The sequence below is a fragment of the Styela clava genome, chromosome 6, assembly GCF_964204865.1.
Source record: "Styela clava chromosome 6, kaStyClav1.hap1.2, whole genome shotgun sequence".
In the NCBI taxonomy this organism is placed as follows: domain Eukaryota; kingdom Metazoa; phylum Chordata; class Ascidiacea; order Stolidobranchia; family Styelidae; genus Styela; species Styela clava.
Window position 1 is genome coordinate 273,020 of NC_135255.1, and position 20,803 is coordinate 293,822.

General features: G+C 37.0%; 1 protein-coding gene across 2 annotated transcripts; it reads right to left on the minus strand.

Moving 5' to 3' along the window:
• Positions 1 to 350: 350 nt before the first annotated feature.
• Positions 351 to 10,425, minus strand: LOC120331007 (mitochondrial carrier homolog 2-like). Of its 2 annotated transcripts, none has more exons than XM_039398024.2 (9): positions 10,353 to 10,425; positions 9,526 to 9,610; positions 7,036 to 7,142; positions 6,873 to 6,950; positions 4,913 to 4,970; positions 4,731 to 4,842; positions 4,559 to 4,652; positions 4,081 to 4,269; positions 351 to 3,745 (listed from the first exon to the last, which is right to left on the minus strand). In XM_039398024.2, the coding sequence occupies exons 1-9, from the start codon at positions 10,365 to 10,367 to the stop codon at positions 3,641 to 3,643; spliced, it is 843 nt and encodes a 280-aa protein (XP_039253958.1). In that variant the 5' UTR covers positions 10,368 to 10,425; the 3' UTR covers positions 351 to 3,640. The 2 variants fall into 2 exon arrangements, with proteins under 2 accessions (XP_039253958.1, XP_039253957.1); XM_039398023.2 differs by lacking the exon at positions 10,353 to 10,425 and adding an exon at positions 10,136 to 10,345.
• Positions 10,426 to 20,803: the final 10,378 nt, after the last annotated feature.

Here is a 20,803-nt window from a genome sequence, read left to right on the forward strand (position 1 = left end):
GAGGAAGCATTTATTGACATGAATGAATTACATACGATGAGACTTGTAATCGCTTGGTGAAATGCCACAGACCAAAAAATGATAAAAGTAAATGAAAACTTGATTTGATAAACTGCGCCAGGTATAGCTGCAGCCTGCGGGACAGGAGTTTGCATGGACTTCAACATAATTTCTAGGCTGAAACGTTCCTTCAAATAAGAGGTCTTTTTTGAGTTCCATGGAGACACCGGAACAGGTTAGTTTAGCAAATTCGATCGATAATTTTGTTCTTGTCCCTTGCTTAGAGAACGTATATAAGGACAGACCATCACTGTGAATTCTGCAGTAACCAACATCTACTCACCGGCAAGTCATTGAAAGAACATAATAGCCTATGTACTGTACAGATTTTAATATACATATATAGCGACAATATAAAAAGGACTAGTTACAGAATCAGAAAAAAACTGGTAAGCGTTATTTCACTTGAAAATATATTTACAGTAATATATATGTCCGGCACAGAGATCGAGCATATTTTACCCTCCATTTGTTTACTGGCATTTCTAATAATGCTACGATATTATTTGAAAATATTGGTATGTATACAAACCACTGCAGCGTTTGCCGAATGCAACGACCAAAATATCCATAGCATACTATTCAAATGCACAGAATGCTATATTTGCCTTTAACCTAATTCAATTTACGCCGACGAGTTTTCAGTGCTACGCGAAATTTCATTATGTCAAGTTAATAACTATACTATAGTCACTGAATTTGAAACAGTCAATTTTCAATCTTCTCCGATAAAAAAGACAACACATACTCCTCTACTCGAGAAAATATGATTCAGATAAAACGAGGCGATTGCACAAAGCATCGGCGTAGTCACAGCATCGATCATATGTGTGCCTCTTTGTTTATTTTCCTTGTATTTACGTATTTTCCCGATTCAAAAAACCTTTATGGTCGTTATATATATATATTAATTATTTTTCAGTCCTAATAAATATATTGGAAACTTGGCGCACTCAATAAATGCATTCATTCATTGACATCATTTAATCACAATTAGAATAAAGTAAAACTAAATAGAATCAGATTCGAAAAATATATATATTCGAAATATGCATCCCCACTTTGCTCTCATTGACTGGCTGACGTATGGCACTGTACCGGTGATATACTATATCAGACATGTCTCGCGTGCACGTGTGAAATGTATTGACAGAATAATTTGATATATCTCGCACTGCTTCTGGTTTCAGTCGGATTTCATACTACCGTGTTTTCTCAAGAAAAGACCTACTCTGAAAATAAGATCTAGCCTGATTTTTAAAAAACGATTTTAAAATAAGCCCTTCCCTTAAAACAAGACATAGTCAATAACGAGATTTTTTTTTTACCTAGTCGGATAGCAAGAAATCTCTCCTAGACGTTTTAAATGATCATAATCTATGTTTTGCAGTTATTTTGAATAAAAACTGTTATTTATAAGTAAATGTATATGGGTTTCCATATTTTTTTATATTTGAAAATATTGTAATTCTCTACTTTGTAATTTTGTTTTGATAAATTAAAATATGTGTGGCTCAACGGGCTAAGCGTTAGGAATACGCTCGCCACCGCACCTCTAATTACTCTGCGTGGGTTCGCATCCCATGCAGGGATGGTTATGTGCGAGAGGATTGCTGGACTCCTCGCCGTCGTTGGGTGGTTCACGTAACCGCTGGTCGGTTACGGCTTCCTCCACCACCAAGTCTATGCTTCCGAAAACAAACTATATAACTAATCCCATACCCGACTTGGAATGGTAACCGGACGAGAGGCCGTGGTTCGCCATATGGATAAGCCGTCTTATCGGCTTTCCTCTCCCCTGGGATAAATATGTATATCCTATCCTATCCTATAAGACATCCCCGAAAAAAAGCCCTAGTGTTCTTTTTCGGAAGAAAGTTGAAATAAGACCCAGTCTTATTTTTGGGGAAACACGATAGTTGTTCAAGTTGGGCAGGACCGAGTTATAAATTCTCGACTTTGTTTGTTCTGACCTTACTGGAGTAACAGGTCAAAATCAAGATTGACGAGCCAGGCGAAATAACAATGCACTCGAATCAACCCACGCTTCGTAATTTGGTCATGCCAATGACCACTTCACAGCAGGTCTGCTGGATCAGAATCTAGCATATTGTCGCGATAATAGAAGTCAAAATTTTCTTCCGCAGAAACTAAAAAGCAGTAGACTAAGAGTGCCCAACAACAGTTTTAGAAGGCTCGCACACGCCAAAATCTTTATATCAACATTTGACGCCGGGAGTTAGAAGCTCTAGACTGGAGTTTAATCAACCTGCAGTGCGATTCAATTTTCATCATCCCAGTGTCGGCAGTCGATTTTAATTACCCTGGAATCTAGTCCTGCAGCAGTCCATTGGACATAGCGCTGTGACGCCGTCTTCGTATTTGAGACATTTTGTTTCGAGACGGTGGAAAACTCGGGTGCAAAGCACAGGAGTGGCGGGGCGAGACAAGAATATATTGGAAAACCGTTCAAACTGAAGCCTGGGCGAGAGTGGATTTGAACGGAATTTAATGGACTTGGCCAACTTAATTCTTTTATTTTAATAAAACTAAATACTGGAACATCGATTTAGTACCAAATATTCACCAGTCCGCATCGGGTATGGATAGAATTTACATATTTATCCCGGGGGAGAGGAAAACCGATAAGACGGATTATCCATATGGCGAACCACGGCCTCTCGTCCGGTTACCATTTCAAGTCGAGTATGAGATTAGTATATTGTTTGTCTTCGGAAGCATGGACTTGGTGGAGGAAGCCGTAACCGACCAGCGGTTACGTGAACCACCCAACGACAGCGAGGAGTCCAGCAATCCTCTCGCACATATAACCATCTCTGCATGGGATTCGAACCTGCGAGTGCCTCTCGCACATAACCATCCCTGCATGGGATTCGAACCTGCGAACCCACGCAGAGTAATTAGAGGTGCGGTGGCGAGCGTATTCCTAACGCTTAGCCTGTTGAGCCACACCGCCGTTAGCCAGTTATTTTGTTTTCGACGCATGGACTTGATGGCGGAAGAAGCAGTAACCGTCCAGAAGTCACGTGAAAACCCTACGCCGGCTAGGAGTCTAGCAATCCTCTGCAAATTATTATCCAGCACAGGATTTAAACCCAAGCAGGGTAACCAGTGGTGCACGGTGGCAAGCGTATTCCCAACGCGATGCGAGAGCACGGTGCGCCACACCTCAGCCGGTAATCAATAGAAAGTTTTAGGCGTCTTTGATTCCTTATTAAAGTGTATTGCGCAATAAAATGCAAATTTTTACTTGAGATTATTCCTTGTAAACACAGAGATACTAACTAGAAGCTTATTTTCATATCCTTTCCGACAGCAACTGATAGAGAATTTACCCCCACCCCATATCACATGTTAGTAGCTGCTTATTAATTATAATTATTTTCTAAAAAGCCAATCTGTCATTACACTGAGAGAAGAATTTCCTTGAGATTTAGATCCAACCAATGTTTCCAGTTTGCTCTGAAGCTAAAGCAAATTAATGGGTTAAGTCGTCAATTAAGTCTGCATTCAGGATTCAACAAAAATGTTAGTCAATATAGTTTTGGAGTAAAAACGTCTAACGTGGAATTGGCGGAGATGGAGCCATCATATAAGAATTATGTTGATCAAGTGGCCTTATAACTGGGCGGAAGAACAAGCTGGATCCTCTACTCGACAACCCCTGTAAATGAAAAAAACTACATTTCACAACCAAAAATCCAATTAGCATGAGCTGGTGTCACCGATGATATGGCCAACACTAATTATACTGTATGTATTGCTAAATATATATATTATCTTATATTATATATCACATATTACTTGATCTGCAATGTACAGTGTGCACCCATCGATTCATTACCAATAATGCAGGAATCACAAAAGATGGAGACAAACAATACACAGAATCTCGATTTAACATTCCAGGAGTTGTAATGCATGAGGAAATTGCAATCATTATTTAAAAGGTGGTCTCTTATAACTGGGGGTTTAATTGTAAATTGAAAAATATCTTGCCCTTTGTCTCAAATCTTTGATACAGCTCAGCCATCCATCATAGACATCCATATGCGGCGGATTGCCAGCTGCTAACCTACTTCCACTTACAACAACCATTGTTGATGTCAATGTGAGAGGATAAGTGACTACACTTGCAACGTAACTTGTCACAGCTTGGCTGTATTGTCGAAGCTCACCCAGATCGCTCTGAATTCAACATGAGCATGTTTAAAATGAAACGTTCAGCTTTCACTGGTGGAATGAGGACAAAACTTGAACCTTTTAAACTTGGTTTCCAGAAATTTATCTTTCCTGTGTGTATTGCTTTATTTTTGCAAATGAATTAAAATCTATCTATTTGCTCAAAGTCAGTCTCTTATCTCACTGCGCAACCGAATTCGGCCACTTACATGCCCAAATGAAACAACCAACTTCAAAAAAAAAATAACTGGCTTTATGTGTTATTGTTTCATTAATAATATTTGGCTGTACGTACCTGGTCATTTAGGACATAAGTGTTAAGAATATGAGATAATATGTTACAAATCCATATCTGTGTTATCTCCAGTACTAATCTTGGTAGCAACCCTCTAAAGATGATAACACAAATAAAGAGGTTAATTATCAGGAGGCGTAAATAAAAAAAGACAGACAAATATGAAACTTACACAAAAAAGCCCATTATCCCATCTTCATTGTAAATTTCTTTTATTGAAGAGAAAAAACTAGAATAGTAAGTTTCATGCCCGACAAATTGTGCCATGCTTCTTAAAGCAATCACTAGAATTAAAAAAAATGATGTTAAATTCCTGAATAGACCTCTTTTCGAAATACAAAACAAAATTCTTACCATGGAATGGGTGTGAAACAATAATAGCACAACATTTAGCAGTCATTTCCTTGCATGTCTGCAAAACAAAAACAAAATGGAAAGTTGAAATGGAGGAACTTAAGAGTCAGAATATTCACAGAATGTAACTGATCATAATCCTACTAAGACAAACTAACTATGCAGTTGACGCATGATACAAACTTGGTTGGGGACAATTTGTAAGTTGATATACTGGAATAACTTTAGTTCATACTTGATAGCCGCTATTATCATCGACAGAGCACCTGAACCACAAAATAATTTTAACAATATAAGGTTGGAAAGCAATCCCCATTTTCTCCAAATTTTGTGTTTCTGCTTCTCAACATAAATATTTGTTGTTTGTTCTGAGCACCTCAGGAATTAAATTAAATAAATGCGCAGCATAACTAAAAAAGAAACTGTCCCACATTCCCACTAGATAGAAAAGTCTATCCAAATGCATCCACTTATTTCCGTGAGCAAATATATATATATATGGAGTAGCAATACCAAGCTTTCCATTATCGATTACGTAATGACCCCGTAATTGCGATATTTTTTTCACGCATTTAAACCTATCATAACAACCAATTTAATCCACTTCTATTCCGAATGGGACATCGAAGTTTGGTTTTCATATTCCCGGCAGTACTACACGCCGGCGACAGATGTTAAAGACAAATATCAAGGAGTGAATTCAAAATAATTTTATTCTGATTTTTATCTTTTGTATTAGCTTTGATTTTTTTTATCCACTTTATCACCAAATTTTATGCGATCAATTTTATCATTACCAACACTGGTAATATATTTAAGAAACGATAGTTCACTTTTTTAAAATCGTATTAACGTATTAATACGACTTTCGTATTAAATAAAAATTCCGGGTTGCTAATTTATTAATCAACCACAAGCGTATTGCGTTTGATTATACTTTCGCTTGCCTCGCGACGAAGACTTGTTATTTCAACGTTTTTTACAATATCCGACTTTACTACTTAGTTAGCATTTTATAATAATTATTGATGCCGACTTATTGACGATATTCCGAATTCCATGCTTCATTTTACATTAAATCATTTCGCGGCCTAAAAGTTACAGTCGACGATAAATCAAAATAAGTTGCCGCATTTGGTGAAGACAGGTAATCATATTTGGCCGACATATTGCGAGGCATTGTGAAAGACATATTGAGCAATGCCAAGTCCGGACAGATATATAACGATAAAATCGGTAACAGAACATCAAGATTTTGTAATAGAAAATGGATCTCGCGCAGAATAAACACGGGAAATCCCGTCGTATTGTTGTTTCTCTGCCGTCTCAGTCGCTTTACCGATGCCGAAAAGACTAAGTTGCGTTGGTTCATTACGCAATTTCTCTTCCGTCTTTATATTGCTGTTTGATAAGCGCGACATTAATTATCACGGCATTTACAAATAGACCATGTTTTATAAGTTGATCTCTTACATTCTTTAGTCATTTCACCCGAAGAAGTTAAAACCAGGTGTGTTGACGTCCATCGGTTTCGACACAATTCTATTCGAGCTCGTTTCAATCGCGAAAGCGCTCGACCAATAATTACGACTTTACGTAATTCGTAACTTCGCTTCCGTAACTCAAAATAATTCCGTAATTCCGTAAATTACGTGCAAGCCCACTGAAACAATATAATCAGGTAGGATTTAATGCTGCTCTACGTCTGTTCTTTCACAATTCACACATGCAATTAAATTTTAAAAAAATCTAAATACAGTTTGGAAAGATTTGTTTTCCCAATGTGATGGACTACAAAGAGGGCTGATTGAAAACAAAATTTATACACTTGAATGTTAAATCCATGCCTAGAGGAGCCTGAAATAAAAATGGAGCTTGATAGTAACGATTTTATAATTGATATGGATGAAAGCAGAGTGTTGAAGGAATTTTATCATCTTAAATGTTAATTACAACTTACGTCTATGGAGACCTTTTTCACAATTTTATTTACTCCTTCATTGGTAAATGGTTCTGATTCACAGCACTGGTCCAGTTGCTAAAAAGAAAAAATAAAGTCTTCACTACATATCCAAATTGCAGAAATGAGAGAATAAATTAAGATAAACAAAGTCCTTTGCAACCTTGACCATTGCCATATGAGATATAGACATTGACAAGTTTGCCATCAATCTTGGTTGCAATCCTCTGTACAGTCCAAATAAGCCATCTGTAGTTTTGATATGCTTCACTATAAAAATATAAAATATAGTGACAGCAAAAAGGTTAAAATACTTGAGGTAACTATTGCCAAACGCACTCTATAATCAGATCACACGCACATATAAACCACATTAATGGGCGGGCGGCTATTCAAACAGGCACTTAATCAAGATTGGGCGGTAAAACGAGCATATACGGTATTTCAACCATTTTTATAGTTTTAAAACAAGTTCTAAATGCGGGCACTTGAGAAATCACAATTGCAAATAGTTTGTACTGAACCTGCAATATTCACGACAGTGCTATTGCATCTGTTTCCTTTTGCAAATATCCAATAGCAAGCAAATAGGACATGCAAAATAGACTATGAATGGCGTCTGGCAAAGGGAGCAGAGCAACATGCAATGCTTTAATATATTGGATGTGCAATTACTAACTCTTCAAATCTAAGCACGCATCATGGCATTACTAATTTTCTTAATTTGAAGGAAGAAATTGCGTCACAAGTTTGGGAACTTCTGAAATATGCGTAATATCTTAAGAACATATTATTAAAATAGTCAGTCAGTGGTTTATTTTTTCACATAGGCTACCGAAAATACAAAGTGTACAAACAAAGCGAGGTAAAAATAAAAGAAAAAGGTATATATCAGCATGAATGAAGACACAATAAACCAGTAATGATGATCAAGTAGCATCTATGAGGGAGTCTAACATTGAATCATACTAAGATAAAAAAAAAAGAAGGACGAACAATATTTACTAACAGAAGCCGGCCTTCGAAGTATGTTTGAGCTACATTTATATTAAAATATAACAATCGACAATTTACCTTCCTCTTTTTGACTGATTTGAGAACCAGTATTCAAGGCTTTCAAGAGTCAAAGAATAGATAAATATTGTTCTCGATATTTTTGGGCCACATTTTCCAGTTCTGCCACAATAGACCAATTCTCTATTAATAATAATCAATGCCTTTTAAATAGTATATTCTGCTGTTATTTGGTGTCTGAACCCTGTATCATATGTTATCAATCCGAATAGACTATGAGTAATTATAAGTGCCAACTAACAGCGATAACATATTCAAAACATTATCAAAAGCCTAGGTGTGATAAAATGTGTTAAAGTAATAAATGATGGAATCAAGAAGATACGATGCGTTGACCATAAATTGGGTTGATCGTTTTCACGCAATTTTCACGAATTCCGTTCCGGCCGTCGTCGGGTGCGGACGTGTCTGCTTGAAAAGACTAGAGAATGCTACGCGGTGTATGTTTCGGTATTTGTATCGCATAATATCAACATGAGCAAAGCCCATCCACCGGAATTAAAGAAGTTTATGGATAAAAGATTGGATTTAAAGTTAAATGGTGAATGATCTGTTACGAATATATTGCGAGGTTTCGATCCTTTCATGAATCTAGTTGTGGATGATGGAAGCATTAGAACAAATACAATGATTCTGCCCTGGGATAGTGGATTTCATTTTCTAAAATATGGTAGACCAGAAAATTCTTAAGATAGGACTCTTTCAATTCTTGATAATTTCAATTTCAGTGCAAGCAGGGCTGGAGAGCTGGTTGGAAATCACATTGGCTCCATCTCACATTATATTCAAACTGTGGCCCCAGTTCAGGCGCTTCATTTTTCTATGTTCAGATGACTCTTTAACATTAAACAAGGATCCACTGAAAGGCACTGAATAGCTTTCCAGTTCGCCTAAGATTTTAACATAGTTTGTTATAAACACCACACCATCACAGCACTATTTTTTTAGTTGGTCAACACCCAAAAGCACCTCTTTCAACAATTTTTATCAGTCATTTAATGTTCGAACAAAGTCTTCATTCAAGCGACCTGTTTATTCTAATCACAATTTTCCTTTACCATTTGCAGTGTTATTCCTACAATCACTTCATTTTCTTGTTACACATAAAAACAATGTTTTTTATCTGTATGACCCCTCTTTAAAATAAACTCATTGTTGTCACTGTTATTCACAAATTTATTTATTTGAAGTTATTGCCCAATTCTGTATCGTGTATTTTTGTTTTATTGTGTTATTTGACTGTTTTTGGTGGACGGGCGCGTATTTTCACGTTTTTAACTTTTATTTAAGTTATGCCCGTCCTCCAGGTCCTCTGTGTTTGTTCGTTTGTTATTGTTTTTGTTTTATACCAGAGCGACCGAAATAAAATTGATTGATTGAAAGAGTTGTTATGTTATGAGATTGGCCTACTGTGTCAGTATAAGTAAATATTTCTAAATCACAGAGAGCTGCACGTAAAGTTGTACAGGCGATGGTCAGTGCTTAAAATTTATCACAAGTAAAGGAAAACCACCAGTCATGAAACGTTATATGGTGATCATCCAGTAGGCTACATAGATTGGCATACTAATATACTCACAGTACTGCAAAATGTTTGGGTATTGCAATTGTTTTCTAAAAAAAACATTTCTTCTTATCACAGGAGCAAGAGGTTCATGACCAATCTGAAAACATTACCAAAAGTCATGCATTTGAATCATATACACTCTCACAAAAATATCAATGGCATATGAGATAGAAAAAAAAACATTTGAATTGTTGCAATAAAAAATTTCTCGTCTATCTTGTTATGCAGCGCATATTTAATATATACTGCTCAATTCGATGGCTTTGTATTATACTGTTATAACTAATTATTTCTATAAATATGATGTAATGAAGATTGCGAGAGAGTATATTTCATGTCTGCTGAGCTACAGTAAGGTAAGCATCATTGTAATAATCTGCATTCTGACGCAAGAATCTGAGTGGGGCTATACAGTCGAGAAAATTTAACCAGACTCTGAGCCATTCAAAAAACCTCATGCTCAGAGTTGACAAAATATTGACCCCCCCGGAATTACTGTACTCCATTTTCGAGAAAATTGAATTTTAATAACAAAAAGTATTGGCGAATGGCGAGGGCAAGATAGTCCAAAAAGAGTTCTATTATTGCCAAACCCAAATGAAAGATAAATAAAATAATCTACCTGAATGAGTAATTTACAATATGACATTGGATGAGTGACAGTTGTCATGAATGCACCTGATAGAAGGGTTTGATAATCGATAAAACTCATGATGGCTAGTTGAATTATATCACTATGCTAAAACCAGAAAAGAATTATCGGTACCGGTAATTCTGTAGAAGTTTTTTTTTTTTTTTTTAAATATGTGTTATTACAAGAATACAATAAAGTTCATCACATTACACATCACCATCCAATTTAATCCCCATCATCATTGTATGTTCCATTAATTCAGCATCAGTATCATCCAATTTTCTTAAATACAAATTATCCAGTTGTTTAATATTATCAAATATTTAAGATATTATAGTCATAAATGTATGATAGTTACATAAAAAACAAAAATGACAATTAGCAAATGAATAATTCACACTATTAGTAATAAATGAAGTTAAAACAATCTTATCTTACAACTATCAATACCTAGTGCTGATGTATTTATGTCAAAAACATTGGCATAATATACCGATATTTAATATACCGTACGGTATTAACATATTTGTTGTCATTCCTATGCCTTTCTAAACTAAGTCTGTGTTTGAACCCTTTTAATTTTTTCTTTCACCCTTGTTACATCTGGAGTGACTCCTTGAAATATAACATCATTCGTTCCATTCATACTTTAAACCTAACAGTAGACAGGAGCAATATCAAAGCATCTATTTGAGAAGAAGTAGCATTTTACAGTTTCACTAAAAGACCGTGGACAACAATCAGACAGTTAACAGCCTGTGAAGTTGTGAAGTTAGCAGAAAATCACGAAATTGGAGCTGACAGAATCGCAGAAAATTCCTACACTTAAAAAAACGTTCCCAATCATTTTGTGCTAGGGAGTGGATATTTACCGATAGCAGTTAAAGTAAAACAATTAGTCATAAAACTATTCATCTTTTTAATATAAGAAATAACACGCTAAAACAACTGTAACAGTAATTCCAAGCTGTATCAAAGGGTTGTTTGAAATTGAATGAATTTCAATATTGACTCGATTTGGGGCAGATATTTCTCTGAAATCTCCAATAGAGACAGCATAACGACATATTGGGAGAAAAGAGAAACCTCATAGATTCGATTTCATCATGACAGAATAGTGGCAGCACGTTTTGAACTGGCCATATATAATACCAAACATAGCGTATTTTTCGGTAATTTTTGGAAAGTATATATATAAATGATAGTTAAAATTGGTTTTGTACTTCCACTAAACTCCATAAAAAATTGAACAATTATCTTTTTTAGTTGCTAATACACCGATATTAAACGTCTAATAAATTTAAAATGGGTATCGGTGAGATTAAAATAGGAAAAAACATTTTACGCCCCATCGTGGATTATTTTGGAAATTTCGAAAAGCCAGCATAACGACATATTGGGAGAAAAAAGAAACCTTATAGATTCGATTTCATCATGTCAGAATAATAGCAGCACGTTTTGAACTGGCCATATATGATACCAAACATAGCGTATATTTCTTTAATTTTAAGATATATATGTATCATAGTTCAAAGTAATTATGTATTCATCAAAACTTACAGAATAATTGTAAAATTAATTTTTTACTATCTAATACACCAATATTGAACGTCTAAGACATTTAAAAAGGGTATCGGAGTAAATAAAATAGCAAAAAACATTATACACCACCTCGTGCATTCTTTTGGAAATTTGGAAAAATTACAGTTTTGGATGGACGATTTCTCAAAAACCTCCAATAAAGCCAGCATAGCGATATATTGGGAGAAAAGAAGAAACCTTATAGATTCGATTTCATCACGGCAGAATAGTAGAAACACGTTTTAAACTGGCCATTTATAATACCAAACATAGCGCATATTGTTCGATATTTCCACAATTCAGATGTAAAATATTTCGAAGTGATTTTGTGTTTCATCTAAATCGATCAAATGTTATAATTTCACGTTCTCTCGTGAATAATTTCTAAAATAAATCGGAAGTGATATTAAAGATTGTCTAGCAGCGAATTATCAAAACATTCAATAAAGTAGGCGGTAGAAAAATTGACATAAATGTTATATCAATAAAAATATTTCACAGCAGCACGTTTCCATAAAGTCGTACATGATACAGAACGTATCGTTTATTGTGTGATTATAATATATTTAAACTATTTGTTGTTACAAATTTCAATGGGGTTTGTATGTTATTTTTTAATAACCGAATATTTAATAAATTGAATTCGAATATATTATTACAAATTAGGACTCCAATTCCGATGAATTTTCATGAGAATTCTTCAACGATTTTTTCCTCCCGCCCGTGGATCATTTTAAAAAACGACCCGATATCGAGACAATTGTATTGCATTGTATAGCAATGCGAGGTTAGCAGTAGTCGTGTGGAATTGCTTGATAAAGACAGATGATGAGATTTGTCTATTTTAAATTAAATAGTTAGGGTGCTGTTACATTTGTTATTGTAAGATATTCTTGGTTAAATTCAAAATTTAGCGCGGTTAAGAATTTTAAAGGTAGTTATGGTCACAAATAATGTTGACAAACTGGTTACTGGAGAATACTCCAAAAAGCCGCGAGCGGAAGATACAACGGAGAAATTAAGTGAGAACAAAACACCGCATGCACCTTCAGACATCTTTGCGTCTTCAAGCAGTGAGGATGAACGCCCGACAAAAGACTCATCTCCTCACCCTCATCGGATAGAAATACATCACTCAAACTATCCTTATAAGCGAAAGTACAGCGAAGAATTTATAAAGCTTGGTTTTACGTGTATTCTTATAAATGATGAGTCACGTCTTCAATGTGTTGTTTGTTACGGTGTTCTTGCCAACGAGAGCCTGAAAGCAGTGAGATTGAAACGCCATCTTACAGCAGAGCATCCAGAATTCATTGACAAACCAATACATTTTTTTGCCGATCATAAAAAGAATTGTTAGGCGAAAAGAAAACAATGACAGACTATCTCACAAATCACAATCTTAGAAAAATCTCAAAAGGTATTGTACGAAGTGGCAAATTCAATCGCAAAAGATAAAAAACGACACACCATTGGAGAAACACTAATCAAAACTATTGCAATTAGTCAAATTATGAATGGAGACAAGGTAACTAAGTAAATGAAAAAAATACCAATGTATGTAGATACTATTCGCCGACGTATCAGCGAAATGGGTCAAGATATTAGGTGCCAACTGATTGACAGAGTCAAAGGAGGCAAATACGCTTTGCAATTGGATGAATCCACGGATACGTCTGGTTTAGCGCAGTTGATTGTGTTCGTTAGGTATATAAGTTACTCATGTGTTTGGAGCTTTCTGGAACATGCACTGGTCAAGACGTATTCTCAGCAGCGGCGACAAGACTACAGAATGATGGATTATCATGGGAGCGGTGTACTAGCATTTGTACTGATAGGGCTGGGGCCATGGCGGAAAAACAAAGGTTTTTTAGCAATAGTATTACAAATTGCGTCTCATATCAATTTTACGCATTGCATTCTTCATAGGGAAAATCTGGCTAGTAAAACATTGGACACGCCAGGGGTCCGTGAATACGGGGTCGCGACCCAAGTTTGATTTTCCCCTGAGTTTAGACTTCCTTATTTACTGCCGTAACATTGGCCAATCAGCATAAGTGCAGAATTTGACGTAACAATAGACGTTTTAAATTTAGGTTGATGTTAAATTTAAAAATAACGTATTTCTTACTTTTAGCCTACTGCGATTTTCTAGTTGTCAATTTTGAAAACCCGATCTCACATAGATGTAAAAATGCCTGTAAAGCTTTATTTTGCAATGCCGGGGTATTTAGATAGCAGTATTGCCCAAAAGATTGCCAAAGTAGATAACATATAAATCACAAAAACTCTTTTCAACTCATTATTGTTTAATATTTCAATCAACTAAAGATGTTATTAGAACATTATCCGTCTTTTGCGTCACGTTTCTGCGGACCGGTAGTAACCTTTCCGTGGACCGGCGATGGGCCGCGGTGGTTGCCGACCACTGATTTAGACATTCAGACAGATTTTCATGGTTGTAAATATTACCTCGTTTTGTCGGTTTTCGCGTGTTATTTGTTAGATTTTAGTTGTGTTTTGGTAAATATAAGTCCTAAACTCGCAAAACCATTCTTGAAATATTGCAATGGTAGAGTGTAAAGAGGAAAGATCCAAGAGATCAAAAGTCGGGGAAACATTCGTTACTTAGTTGTTCGCATTGTTATATCCTACTACGTAGACTTTAGGTTCTCAAAGTGCTCCGTACGGAGCCTCAGGACTCCATTACAGACACTTAGGGCCTCCGCGAGCTATTCGTTTACTGGGGAACTGTCCTCGACCCACTGCCCTATCTCCATCTACTTACCTGTCCTCGACCCACAGCCCGACCTCCCTCAACTTTTCTATCCTCGACCTTCTGCCCTATCTACCCAACTTTCCCATCCCCGAACCAGCGCTCTATCTCCTTCAACCTTTCTTTTCTCGACCCACTGCCCTTTATCCCCCATCCTACCTATCCTCGACCCATTTCCCTATCTGCCACAACATACCTATCTTTGACCCACGGTGCTATACTATTCAGTACCTGGCCTAACGGCGCCTTATTCACGACCCGATGGCCACACTGAACTTTACCATCTTGCGACCAACATCCATGGGTTATACTGGTCGTGTATGCCAATGAGATGATTCAATCGTACGTCAACAAAACATGATTGACGGCATTCGTATATGTAGGCTGGAATCTCAAATGGTGAACAATAACCATAATTGTCAAAAATGTGTTACTAATTGGGCTACTGATGGTTTCTTGTTGGAAATGACAGTTTTCTAAATTTTAACAAGACGTTATATTTCCCCTTAATAATTAGCGAGGCAGACCTGGCGAGGCAGTCAACCGCGATCACGCAGGCGGTTCTGCCTATATTGCTGTTTGATTAAGGTAGCGCCTGAGCCTCGCTCGGAGCTTCACCGCAAACAACAGCTGGAAAAATCAACAAACATCATGGATTACCTACAAGCCAACAATGCAACGCCAGTGACAGAAGCTGCCTCCTCCTCAAGAACAATCCGGGACTATTCTGCGGTTGTCACCTCGACTCCAGCAGCTGAAACCTCACCAGGAGAGGCAAGACCAAGGACGGTCTTTCTCAAAACGGAAACGGATTTTACATTCGCTCCAATAATGGATTTACTTAAAAACGACGAAATAACAAAAGAATATGTTAACGAAATAAAAGGATTATACGAGACCCGCAAGGGCCATTGGATACTAACCTTTGCAGCCACGGATACCCCCAACAACAGCCGTCGGGAAAGCTTTATGGAAGCCACCCAATGTCAAATACAGACAATCGAAGCAACAATCTCAGTACAAATGCCAACCGAACCACTGGTCAGGATTTCGGTGAAGGCTACGCGTTGTATGTTTCGGTATCTCTAATCTGTATCGCGCAATATCAACATGAGCAAAGCCCATCCACTAAAATAAGAGAAGTTTATGCATAAAAGATTGGATTTAAAGTTAAATGGTGGACGATCCTTTTATGAATCTAGTCGTGTATGATGGAACAGAGCATAGAAAAGATGGCATCACTGCACCTGTTGGAATGGCTGAATGGTGGTCGTTCGTGGAAATTCGATATCAATGTTGGAAGCATTGGAACGGATACAATGATTTTAAAGTGAACTAACCGAAAACGACAAAAGAACCCAATACCCCAATTCATGATTTGTGCATAGACTGCTATGGAACATTCAATCCATTTACCAAGCTTGTTTTTTAGTAAAAAAAAAATTGTCACTGTGTTATATTTGCAATATAATTGAAGTAGGCCCACAACATCATCCTTTTATGTCAGCGAGTGTTCTTTAATCCATATATCTGTATAGGAAAAGCACATACACGTCTCACTTTTTTATTAAGTTATGCCCGTCCTCCAGGTCCTCTGTATTTTGTTTGTCCCTTTGTTGTTGTTTTGTGTTTTGTTTGTATCAGAGTGACCGAATAAAATTGATTGATTGATTGATTGATATACCGCACGAAATCACCTACGCCCAAGCAGTTCAAGCTATCAACAAGCTTGGTTGTGGAAATGTAAAAAGTGCAATAAAAAACTGGCACAGAGGGACAGATGTCTACAATGGTTACATTGCCTTCATAATAGAAGATTTTAAGAAAGAGCGCCTACCCGACTATGTGGTTTTCAAAGGACTCAAATGTAAAACCTATCTCCCGAGAGAATTATACATTCCAAAATGTGGAAGATGCCTACAATCCGGACACACCTTTATTGACTGCAATAATACGCCAGTCTGTATAGATATTGTAAACAGCCTGGGCATCTGCAAAAGGATTGTCAAATCAAAGCAAGAGATTTCCCAGCCATAACAAATACAGCAAGAACCTGGTCCTTTCCAAAATAAAGGAGGCCGCAAACGGCAAATCCCACAAATTCTAAACCTAGCAAAACGAAAGAAAACAACGGAAACACCAACCAAAATCCAGCGATAATTACACATAATCAGAGTAATAGCCAATCAACTGCTGAAGTAATTACACCCTCTAAAGCCAAACAAACAACAACGCAAAGTGGAAGGGATAAATCTGTCTCCGAATTCTCTTGTTAGCCTCTGAATTGCGTGAAATAAGCGACTGGTCGGAGTGTGAAGACGCTGGAAACACTTCAAGTCTGATGCAAACACCAAAGAAAGACGTGCAACCTATAAGATCGCCAAAAGATGTACAACCTGAAAAAACTCAGCAAACACCAAATCAACCGGAACCGAGCAGAAAACTCAAACAGAATTCGACCATTGGCAACACGCCTTTCCACCCTCCACCAAAAGGGAAGGCGTATGTCAAAGTTATGGTCCATAAATATGAAGCCCACGACCCAACAACGTCGCTATTCAGTGAGAGGCCGGATGAAATTTTGTCAGCTCCAGCTAATTTGGAAAATATCTTTCACTCAACAAGCATGGTAGATCTGACTGACTCAAACTTGGATAACTTGGACCTCAATAATAAAAGAATCAGGGATACGTCATCAGAATCATCATTTTCGGCCACCATTGAGAAACAATCAACTGGGAAAAAGAAAAAAGGAAAACACACGTGAGTCCATTACATAAATTGGCCTACTGACGTAAAAACTTGTAAACCTGTAACCTGTAATAGAACTCAATATATTTTGCGTTTGTACCACAAGTAGTAGTATACACCTCTTTATTGCATATATATGGCCAAGGTAAAGATAGTCTCTATGAACGTAAATGGTCTACAACACCATGCAAAAGAATTGGACCAATTTTTTCAAAGTAGAGAGGCCGAATGTTCTCTGTATACAAGAAGCCCACAAGGTCGACAAGGCCCTCATGGCCCAGTGGGCAAATGATAAAGAATGTAATACATATTATAACACTCTAGATAAAAATGACTGTTTCCATACTAATTACAGGCAAGGCACGGTGATAATGGTAAAAGTTGGTATTACCATCATACCACCAACCAACTTACACCCCACATATCATACATCGTTGCGATAGTATAGAGATAGAAATAGATAAGCGGATCGTCAAAATATTTAATGTCTATGCCCCGGCGCAAAACGGCCCACATAAAACGGAGTTCTACCAAAATTTGACCAACATACTGAGCAACTACTGCGAATCAAATCACTTGATAATTGTAGGAGATTTCAATGTCGTCCTGGACAATCGTGACGTCACGAATACCAGTAACTTCAAACTGCGACCCCCTGAGAGAGTCTTTCAAAATTTCATTCAGCGGAACAATATATTCGATACCTACCGTGCAAAATATCCAAACAAACAAATCTATACCTTTCACTTCAATACGCATGGACGGAGAATAGATCGGATATATAATTCGGCCAATGTAAATAGCATCATTTCGGGCATAACCCATATACCCAACACTGTTTCGGATCACATACTATGCCCACAAATTACATTAGAACAAATTAAAATAGTTCGATGGGGCAAGGGAACGTGGCGCAATAACACCGCGCTATATAAAGACCCTACTTATATCACCATCATCAAAAATACGTACGAAGACGCACTCGCCGATATCGAAAACTCAGACTCCCTGCCAGACTGGTGGGACTATGTGAAAAAGAGGGTTAAAAAACAAACCATTGCCTATTCGAAATTCCGGACACGTGACCATAAAAACAGCTTCATGCTAATTCGAAAAAGATTGGACATATTAATCAATGAGGGGAAGGCGGAAAATAGGATAGAAATTGAGAAACTAAAATCGCAGCAGAAGATACTTCTGGACGAACAAAACAAACGGGACATATTAATGGCGAAAATGAAAAACCTCGAAGAAGGGGAAAGACCCACCAAAACCTTTTATGAAAAAATTAGGCGCAGATCTAGACAAACAACAATAGAAGAACTCGTGACTAATGACCAAAATGTATCTACCAATCAGGGGGAGATCTTATCGATAGTAGAAAAATTCTACCTATATTCATGGGGCAAAGAAAGCACAACGCAGGAACGCTACCAAAAGCACTATCTGTCCCTAATGAACTGCTCAAAAATTACGGACGACGAAAATTCGAACTTGGAACGGTACGTCTCCCAGGAGGAAGTGTACACTGCAATTAAATTTATGGGAAATGATAAATCCCCAGGTTTTGATGGATTATCCAAAGAGTGTTATTTGACTTTCTGGGACCTTATTAGAACGCAGTTTACCCACCTCACGAATAATATACTATGTTTCGGCCAACTTCCAAAATCTGCTAGCATAGCGAAGGTTAAACTACTATACAAAAAGGGCGACAAAACAAACTTGAAAAATTGGCGGCCCATCACTACCTTGAACACAGACTACAAAATCTTATCCAGAATTTTAGTTAAAAGACTTGCACCCATTTTGAACAATATTATCAGCCTAACCCAGAAATGTTCACTTCCCCTAAGAAGCATGGAAACGGTACACTATAACATAGATGCAATTGTGAGATACTGTAGAATGAAGGATATTCCAGCAACATTAGTTATGATAGACAACCTGAAGGCATTTGATATGGTCAGTCATGGTTTCATATAGGCTTGCACGTAATTTACGAATTTACGTAATTACGTAATTATTTGGAGTTACGGAAGGGAAGTTACGAATTACGTAAAGTCGTAATTATTGCATTGAAACGAGATTTCTTCAAAGCAGACAATTTCGTCGATTGCGAAAAATGAAAGCTCAACAAGTAGAAAAAGTTAGAGTTCCGGTATTCGCAGCCGTTTATTTCTCTTTTCTCTCTCTTGTTACGTAGGTGAAGGAAGGCATGACGCGTTGCCATTTACTAACCTATTATCAACTTATCTGGCATGGCAAATGTAAATTATTAACGTAGTTAAGGGGGAAGAACTGAGTAGGGCCGTTTGACGCCAACACACCTGGTTTTAACTTCTCCCACAACTTAACCGTAGATAAGGGATATAATTGCGTTGAGACCGATTGACGCCAACACACCTGGTTTCAACTTCTCTCGCATCTTATCTAGCATGGCCAATGTACATAATAACCGTAGATAGGGGGGAGAATTGTGTTAAGACCGATGGACGCTAACACGCCCGGTTTCAACTTCTTCCGGTGAAATGACTAATGAACGCAGGAGATCAATCTTTCAAACATGGTCTATCAAACATTTGTATCCATTTTACTTTTATTTATTATTTACTTGTTCCAGTTTTCCGTTACTTATGGTATATATGTTCCGTTTCTATTTTATTCTATTTTATAGTCACGCGTTTAAATAAGGGGAATTCCCCACCAAGTGTGGATTAGCAATGCTTAACCATTCTTTATTGTTAATATCAACACTTGATATATGAACATTGAATATCATACTGTTTTTGGCTGTTTTATTTCAGACTTGGGGTATAAACAGGAAAATATCCATAACCTTTCAACACGACGATCTTGTGAAATTTAACGAAGAGCTTTCGCGACGAATTGGAACCAAATAAGCGAAAAGAGCGATTGATCACTCGCGCCAATACCTCGCCGTGATAATTAATGTCGTGCTTATCAAATAGCAATATGACGACAAAAGAGAGATTGCGTTATGAACCAACGCAACTTCGTCATTCTCGGCATCGGTAAAGCGATTGAGACGGCAGAGAAACAGCAAAACGACGGATTCCTCGCGGACCGCTAAAAATTTAACTGCTATCATATATAATCAAATATGAGCCAGTGTGTTTATTCTGTGCGAGATCCATTTTCTATTACAAAATCTTGATGTTCTGTTAACGGTTTTATCGTTATATATCAGTCAGGACTTGGCCTTGCTCATGTTTTTTACAATTCCTCTCAATATTTCGGCCATATATGATTAACTGTCGTGAGGGTAAAATAAATGTCACAAAATGCATTGTTTTGCGATATAACTTTGTATTTTCGGAGAAGGCATATCATTTAAGTTCGGTATTTAAATTATACGCAAATAAATAATATTTGATCTAAATTTATCGCATATAATGTTATAAACATTCAGTCCGCGAAATGATTAAATGTAAAATGAAGCATGGTAATCGGAATATCGTCAATAAGTCTATATCAATAATTATCATTATAAAATGCTAACAAGGCATTAATGTCGGATAATGCAG